Source organism: Rhinopithecus bieti, unplaced genomic scaffold (assembly GCF_001698545.2).
Source record: "Rhinopithecus bieti isolate Rb0 unplaced genomic scaffold, ASM169854v2 scaffold_865, whole genome shotgun sequence".
Lineage (NCBI taxonomy): Eukaryota > Metazoa > Chordata > Mammalia > Primates > Cercopithecidae > Rhinopithecus > Rhinopithecus bieti.
In genome coordinates this window covers 2,092,047-2,100,889 of record NW_016803288.1, presented here as the reverse complement: position 1 = coordinate 2,100,889, position 8,843 = coordinate 2,092,047, and the positions used below count along the sequence as shown (strand labels likewise).

At 39.7% G+C, this 8,843-nt stretch overlaps 1 protein-coding gene across 6 annotated transcripts in view; it reads left to right on the top strand.

The window, feature by feature from the left end:
- Positions 1–8,843, top strand: part of TMEM128 (transmembrane protein 128) — a 20,865-nt gene that overhangs the window by 8,303 nt on the left and 3,719 nt on the right. The window contains exons 3-5 of one of the 6 annotated variants that reach the window (XM_017872062.1): positions 1,009–1,167; positions 3,917–4,025; positions 7,411–8,324. In XM_017872062.1, coding sequence (XP_017727551.1) covers positions 1,009–1,167; positions 3,917–4,016 — 259 coding nt within the window. In that variant the 3' untranslated portion in view covers positions 4,017–4,025; positions 7,411–8,324. The other 5 variants (XM_017872068.1, XM_017872045.1, XM_017872053.1 and 2 more) reach the window with 5 other exon arrangements.

The window sequence follows — 8,843 nt, the reverse complement described above, 5'->3', positions numbered from 1 at the left end:
ATTTTATTTTATTTTATTTTATTTTATTTTATTATTTTATTTTATTTTATTTTATTTTATTTTATTTTATTTTATTTTATTTTATTTTTTTATATTTTATGGAGACAGAGTTTCACTCTTGTTGCCCAGGCACTCCAGGCTGGAGTGCAGTGGCGCCATCTCAGCCCACTCCAACCTCTGCCTCCTGGGTTCAAGCGATTCTCCTGCCTCATCCTCCCAAGAAACTGGAATTACAGGCATGCACCACCATGCTTGGCTAATTTTGTATTTTCAGTAGAGATGGGGTTTCTCCATGTTGGTCAGGCTGGTCTTGAACTCCTGACCTCAGGTGATCCGCCTGGCTCGGCCTCCCGAAGTATTGGGATTACAGGCGTGAGCCACTGTGCCCAGCCTCTTCCTTGTATTTTTAAAGAAAATGCATTGTCGTGACCAGACTTTTCCCTTGGTTGGTTAGCTGATGAGAGTGTATGTGTAAATGCATGTTTTTCAGGTCTGTCTTTTCATTCTTTCCTGAGTTGTGTGTCTCTTTTTCTGACCCCCATCTCCCATAGATTGAGACTTTCTGAAAGTCTGGATTGTTTAAGTATGGCTTTCTCTGCATCACTTGATATTCTTAGAAGTAGATTTTTTTTGTTGTTGAGATGGAGTCTTACTCTGTCGCCTGGGCTAGAGCGCAGTGATGTGACCTCGGCTCACTGCAACCTCCGCCTCCCGGGTTCAAGCGATTCTCCTGCCTCAGCCTCCCGAGTAGCTGGGACTATAGGCGTGTGCCACCGCAGCTGACTAAGTTTTTATTTTAATGGGGTTTCACCGTGTTGGCCAGACTGGTCTTGAACTCCTGATCTCAGGTGATCCACCAGCCTCGGCCTCCCAAAGTGCTGGAATTACAGGAGTGCCACTGTGCCTGGCCCCTTAGAAGTAGATTTTTAAGCTGTTAATGAAAACTTTTAAAGATACCCGATGATTCATTAAGTGCTGTCAGCCCTCTTACTGTTTTTATCTCCACAGCTGGTTTCTCTGTGGCAGTGCCTTGTTGCTTGTCAGCTTATCAATTGCGTTTTACTGCATAGTCTACCTGGAATGGTATTGTGGAATTGGAGAATATGATGTCAGGTATCCAGCCTTGATACCTATTACCACTGCCTCCTTTATTGCAGCAGGAATTTGGTAAGTTAACTTTGAAATGACTAACAGGAATGAACAACAAATTTTTTTTTATCAGATAGTGATATACTTGGTCCAAACTTTGAAAGAAAAAAGGTATAACAGAAAAGTAGTCTCCTGGTCATTCATGCTCTCTGGTTCCCTTTTCATTAGTATCTCTTTCTCCTTCTATTTATGGATCTAGTTATTTAAAGCACAGATGGTGACATTCTGTACATATTTTGCATTTTGCTTTTTAAATGTATTTGACATACAATACATATAGAAAAGTGGAAAAAACTAAAATGAATGAATCAGTGAATGAATTCTCATGAAGTGAGTATTGGTGTAAATCGAGCCAGCACAGTGGGAACCCCCTTCATTCTCCCTCACAGTTCCTACATCTTCCCTCCTGCCACAGGTAAATACTGCCCTGACCTTCATGGTAACTACTTGCTTTGCTTCCATTAGGTATTCTATTTTTGTTTCACCTACGCTTTTGAACTTTATAGAAATGGATTGGCACAGGGTGTATTCCTTCACATTGAGCTGGCTGTGTGCAGCATTATGTGCAATTCTTTCATATTGTCGCCCGGAACAGTGACTTATCTTCATTGCCCTTTCGCATTCCATTGTTTAATTGAATCCCAGTTTCTCTTTTCCATTGTTGATTGTGTTTAGATTTTTTTCAATTTGGGGTTACTATAAAGGATGCTATAAAGAGCATTTTTGTATATGGCTCTTGTAGCACAGTGAACACATTTCAGTTGGGTACACCCAACTGAAGTTGGTGTGTGTGTATATGTGTGTGTATATATATATATGTACCCCAAGGGGTAAAGTTGTTGGGTGTACATACCTTTGACTTCAGTAAATCATGCCAAACCGCTTTCCAAAGTGGTTGTTCGTCTTTTTTTTCCTTTTATTTTTCAATGGATGCTTATAGTTTAGGATTCTTCCATAATGGTACTTATAGATGTTTCTCATTCTTTTAAGCAGTTGCATAGTTTTCACAGCATGGACATATCATGATTTATTTAACCTGTCTTCTGTTGTTGGACTTAATTATATTTATACTCAAACAATGCCACAATGAATAACCTTCTTCATAAGTTAATTAAGTGCTCAATGAAAAATACAAGGTTTTTTTTGGGTTTGTTTATAAAAGTAATACTTGCTCACTGAGGAAAGAAAATCTGTAAATTACAGAAAAACACAAAGGAAATACATCCTATGATCCAACCAGAAAGAAAACTAGTTTTCCTATGTTGTGTGTAGCTCTTTAGTTTTTTCTTTCTTTATATCAATTGGATTTTTTTTTTTTTTTGGAGGGAGACAGGGTCTCACTCTGGCACCCAGGCCAGAGTGCAGTGGTGTGATCACAGCTCACTGCAGCCTTGGCTTCGCAGGCTTAAGTGATCCTCCTACCTCACTCAGCCTCCTGAGTAGTTGGGACCACAGGCACATACCTCCACACCTGGTTCTTTTTTGTATTTTTTGTAGAGATGGGGTTTCGCCATGCTGCTCAGGGTCGTCTCAAACTCCTGGCCTTAAGCCATCTGCTTGTGTCGGCCTCCCAAAGTGCTGGGATTACAGGCGTGCACCATGACCACCCCCAGCCTAATTGAATTTTTATTTTGGAAGAACCACATACCTTTATACATATTCAGTTTAAATATATTCTTTCTATGACTCACTTTCTGTAGTTGAAGTTCAAAGTTGTTTGACAGTGTGATACGGTTATTGTTAACCTTTTTAGTGATGTGGGGGCATACAGATATGTTGTTTTACTTTTTCCCATAAGGCTAAGGTCATCTCCAGAAACATTAATTTTTTTTAGACAGTGTGATTATAGTTATTTAATACTCACACTTATCAAAATATATATTAAAACCAATAACTATCTGAACTTATTTGAATATAGTTTTCCCTATTCTGTTCTTAGAAATTTCAGTCATTGGCCGGGCGCGGTGGCTCAAGCCTGTAATCCCAGCACTTTGGGAGGCCGAGACGGGCGGATCACGAGGTCAGGAGATCGAGACCATCCTGGCTAACACGGTGAAACCCCGTCTCTACTAAAAAAAATGCAAAAAACTAGCCGGGCGATGTGGCGGGCGCCTGTAGTCCCAGCTACTTGGGAGGCTGAGGCAGGAGAATGGCGTGCACCTGGGAGGTGGAGCTTGCAGTGAGCTGAGCTCCAGCCACTGCACTCCAGCCTGGGCGACACAGTGAGACTCTGTCTCAAAAAAAAAAAAAAAAAAAGAAATTTCAGTCATTAAAATCATTTTATACTTAGAAAGTTCTTTAATTTTACTTTGATGACAGGAATAGTGTTTTTCTCAATGAAAGATATATATAGCAGCTTATAAATGATAACTGTTTTCATTCTGTTTTAAGAGAAAATACTTTGGTATTTTTTACCATGATAATTTAGTGTGTGATTTCATAAAAACGGGCTGTAGCCATTTAAATTCTTGTTCAGGTGCAGAAACTAAGAGACTTCAGTTTCTATTAAGCCATGTCAACTCCTATTAGGAGACCTTTAGTGGTTTCAGTTCCAGGGCCTTCTTGAAGAAACTGTGGTAATTGTGTAAGTATATCTAGAGTTTTCCTTTTCAGCATTGGCTAAGTCACATAACTGAGAATTATGATACATAGAGACAGTTGCTGACTGGATGAACTTTTCCACATTGAATTCTTTAAATCTAGATTCTAGAGTAAAACATATTGATGCATATCAGAGTCGTCAACTGTTTATTTGTTGTTTTTTCAGCTTCAACATTGCTCTATGGCATGTGTGGTCACTTTTCACTCCGTTGTTGTTGTTTACCCAGTTTATGGGGGTTGTAATGTTTATCACACTCCTTGGATGATTTCTGAAGGTAAGATATCTGGAATGGTTTTCTAAAATGAACTCGTTTGAAAATGTCTTTTATGACAATTTTGTTGTCCACACTAGAATTATCCGTCCCTTGACCTCTGAGATAGAAGGGATTGAGACTCTTTTTTTTTTTTTTCTTTGTAGACAGGGTCTCACTCTGTTGTCCAGGCTGGAGTATAGTGGCATGATCACAGCTCACTGCAGCCTTGACCACCTGGGGGCTCAAGCAGTCCTCCCACCTCAGCTTCCCAAGTAGCTGGTATTACAAACATGTGCTACCATGCTTGGCTAATTTTTTAAAAATGTTCTGTAGAAACAGAGTCTCCCTATGTTGCCCAGGCTGGCGGGGTGGGGACTGAGACTCCTTCTTTTGAAAAGTTGGTTCTAAGTTACTACTTTTTAGACAAGGTACACTGCCTTTCAAAGACCTCATAAAGACAGGATTTGCACCTTCCAATATAGTTAAATTCACACATTAGACCATTTTATGTTGAGATCATATTAATTTCTGTCAACTTACATTCAATGACTGTTGGCTAGATCATTCTTAAGAAATGGGAATACAGGAAGAATGGACAATTTTACCCAATTGGGAAAAAAAAATCTGCCATCTTCTAACTGTCCTGACTTCCTCATAAAAATGTGTTGGATGACACAATCAGCTTTGGTTTGGTGTTATTTATAGAATTTCTGCCTCCCCACAGATCACCCCATCCTGAGATCTGCTGCCTTACACAGTGGAGGCTGTTTTCTGAGTGTCGGATAACTCTGTTATTAAATAAGTGTATATTGAGAATACTCACTCCAGATGCCTAGGGGTATGGTGAAAAGGACAAAGTGCCTCCTGTCAGGTCACTTACATCAGAACTTGCAGAAAATCTGCTTTATACAGCAGTTGACAGGTGTGGAAACTGAGGCCTATGGACATGAAAGTTAATACACTAAATTTTCAAGATGTTAATGAAAAACTGACATTTCTGCCAACAGCATGCTCTCTATGGGATTTAAAGGAAGGTCAGTGGTAACCGTGTACAGAAGAAATGGACATAGTCTCATTGTTAGCAGACTGAAAATAGTTGCTAGCACCTCCATGCCCGTTCCAATGTCTCCAGCCTCCTTCATGCACCTTGCTGTGCCTTGGGATCACTGGGAGCCCTCACAGGAGGCCCTTCATTCCTATACACTTGTGGTGCCACAAGCGGCTCTGGGCCTGGAGGAATCCTACACATCTCAGAACACTTCCTCACCTGACCCTGTCAGCCATCTCTCTCCTCATGTTCTCAGCCCCTTCTTTGGCTCTTCAATTTTGAGTTTTTACAGATGTTTGGGAGGTCTTACTCTGACATGAATTTATAATTGGTAATGGAGACTCAGTGTTGTAGATCACAGAGTGAACTATGCTTTTTAGTGTCAAATGCAATAGCTTAAGATAGAATGTTTTCCTTGGTACATAAATGCTGGTTTTCCTTCAGATTTAAGGACATCTACTTTTTTTTTTTTTTTTTTTTGAAGAGACAGGGTCTTCTGTGTTCCCAGGCTGGCTTTGAACTCCTGGGATCAAGCGATCCTGCTGCCTCACCCTTCAAAGTAGTTGGGACTACAGGCCCACACCACCGTGCCTGGCTGGACATGTAAATTTGAAGTGAATGGTTAAACATCTAGCTAGCTGAAAGTGTGGCAGACCCTAACAGAAAAGCTACAGTGTGTTTTTGCAACTATGAAGTGAATGATTTCCTGGGAAAAATTGTGACTTTGTATAACTGTTGTTGAAATCAGAATAAATTATATTTCACTTGCATATTCTTAAATTATTAAAATTTTCAGAAGTCAGTGATATAGGAATACTATTTTGCAATGTTAATCCATTTGAATATTTGGAGAAGGTGGTTTCATTATAGGTGCATAATGCACTCTTAATATTTTAAACAAATAGTTCACTCTTCCATTTAAGGGATAGCAGTTCCTTATATCAAATGACTGGATGTGTATAAAGGAATTATGTTGTCATGTGCCTTTAACTAGCTTTAGTAATTACTATAATCTCGTATTTATGATAGTTTTGTTAGGTACAGGACCAAATGAAAGTATTTTACGTTTTCCCATCACTTTAGATTTTATCATTGTGTAAATTACTGGGTTTTTAGCATTTCCTAATGTGAAGTTTTAATCATTTTAAGTATACATATTTTTTTCTGTACCATTTAAATAAAATATTTTATAACTTTCTTGTGAGTTTTGTTCATGCAAACTTTGGAATAACTTCTGGTTTTTAGCTATTAGCACTTTGAATTAACTATATAAATAACAAGGACTAACTCTGTTCCTCAAAGACTTTATAAAGACAGTATTTGCACTTTCAAATGCCATATGTCTGCATTTAATCTAAACAGCATAAGCATTGTGACAGAAGGTACCTCATGTTGATTGTGTTCTCTGTAAGGTGACTTCTAATAATGACTTGACTTAATCACCACTTGTGTGTGTGTCTGGTTCAGATCATACCCTGCCATTTACTAGCTGCAAGACCTTCAGCAGTATAGGTTTAGTATCCCTAATTTCAAAATCTGAAGCTTTTTGGTTGCTGACATGACACTCAAAGGAAATGCTCATTGGAGCATTTCAGGTTTTGCAATATAATGCAAATATTCCAAAATCTAAAACACTTCTGGTCCCAAGCATTTCAGAGAAGTGGTAGTCAGCCTGTAATCTTTTTTCAGCTGTGAAATGGGAATAATATCTGTCTTATTGTGGGTTGTGGGTAATAGTAATAATGTTTGTAAAACACCAATTACAGTGCCTGACACACAGTACGTGTCCACTCAATAAATGGTAATGGAGAGGGAAAGAAAAGGGAAGCAGAATCGAGGATCAGGAATATCACATCCGGTTATGATATTTGCAAAAGGGAAAGTCAGGCATGATGAGTAGACAAAAGCAAACCCAGTTTGTGGTCATGGGTATGTGAAGGTATGGCGAGAGTGTCATTTAAAATAGGGAGCAAGGCCAGGCGAAGGCCATAATCAGGCAGCTGAGTCAGGCAGTAATGAATCAGGCAGTGATGTGAGGGTCCAGCATAATTGAGGCTGCAGCTCTGGAAGGTAGGGCATTTGGATCAGATCCCCTGGAGGGAGCTTGGGTGAAGAGTGCCCCAGTGTCAGCCTTCACACATTTTATATCTGTCTTTTATTTATTTATTTATTTTTCTTGAAGAGTATACTTACAACATGGATAGAAATCTAAGGCTGGGATGTGTTTAAAACAATTAGTTAAAATCTAGTTTCCCAAGTGCTAGTAACTGGCCAATTAGGATGGTATGAAGATTATCCTATTACTTAAAAAGAGACTTTTTGAGACAGTCTTTAACTTGTCATAACATGTCTGAACAGGGTCTAGTTTGAGACACTAAGAAGGGTAAGACATCAGTTTGGAAAGAGACCACATCAGTGCAACATGAATTCTGCTAAAATCGAAGCAAGAACAAACATCAATTTATTGTGAAGCTTGGGTGAAAAAATGGTGAAATCATTAATGCTTCACGAAAAGTTTATGGGAACAGTGCCCCAAAGAAATCAACAGCTTACAAATGAATAACTTGTTTTGAGAAGGTATCAGATGATGTTGAAGAGGAAGCCCTCAGTGAGAGACCTTACACACGAATCTCTGAGGAAAAAATTAATCTTGTTTATGCCCTAATCAAAGAGGACTGATGATTAACAGCAGTTAACAATAGCAGAAACAATAACCAGTGTCATAGACACTGAACACTTGGTTCAGGTTACACAATTCTGACTGAAAGCAAACTATCCACTTGATGGGCACCAAAACTGTTGTGCCCAGATCAGCTGCAAACAGCAGAGCTTTCAATGGAAATTTTAAATAAGTGGGACCAAAATCCTGAAGCATTTGTTCAAAAAATTGCAACAGGATATGAAACATGGATTTCGTAGCACTATTCCTGAAGATAAAGCACAATCAAAGCAATGGCTACCAAGAAGTGGAAGTGCGTCACTCAAAGCAAAAGCAGACCAGTCAAGAGCACAGGTCATGGCAACAGTATTTTGGGGCTCAAGACACTTTGCTTGCTGACTTTCAGGAGGACCAAAGAATGGTAGCATCTGCTTATTATGAGAGGGATTTGAGAAAGCCAAAGCTTTAGCAGAAAATTCTTGGGAAAGCTTCAGCAGAGTCCTCCTCCACCACGACAATGCTTCTGCTTATTCCCGTCATCAAGGGCAATTTTGGGAGAATTTTGGTGGGAAATCATTACAGTCCCAATCTGGCTCCTCCTAACTTCTTTTTGTTTCCTAATCTTAAAAATTCTGTAGGCTGGGCGAGGTGGCTCAAGCCTGTAATCCCAGCACTTTGGGAGGCCGAGACTGGCGGATCACGAGGTCAGGAGATCGAGACCATCCTGGCTAATACAGTGAAACCCCGTCGCTACTAAAAAATACAAAAAACTAGCCGGGCGAGGTGACGGGCGCCTGTAGTCCCAGCTATTCGGGAGGCTGAGGCAGGAGAATGGCGGGAACCCGGGAGGCGGAGCTTGCAGTGAGCTGAGATCTGGCCACTGCAGTCCAGCCTGGGCCACAGAGCAAGACTCCGTCTCAAAAAAAAAAAAAATTCTGTAAAGGGTACCCTTTTATCTTCAGTTAATGTGTAAAAGACTGCATTGATATGGTTAAATTCTCAGGACCTTCAGTTCCTTAGGCATGGGCTAAATGGCTGTAACATGACTTACAGAAGTGTCTTGAACTTGATGGAGCTTATGTTGAGAAATAAAGTTTGTACTTTTTTTTTTTTTTTTTTTTTGAGACGGGGT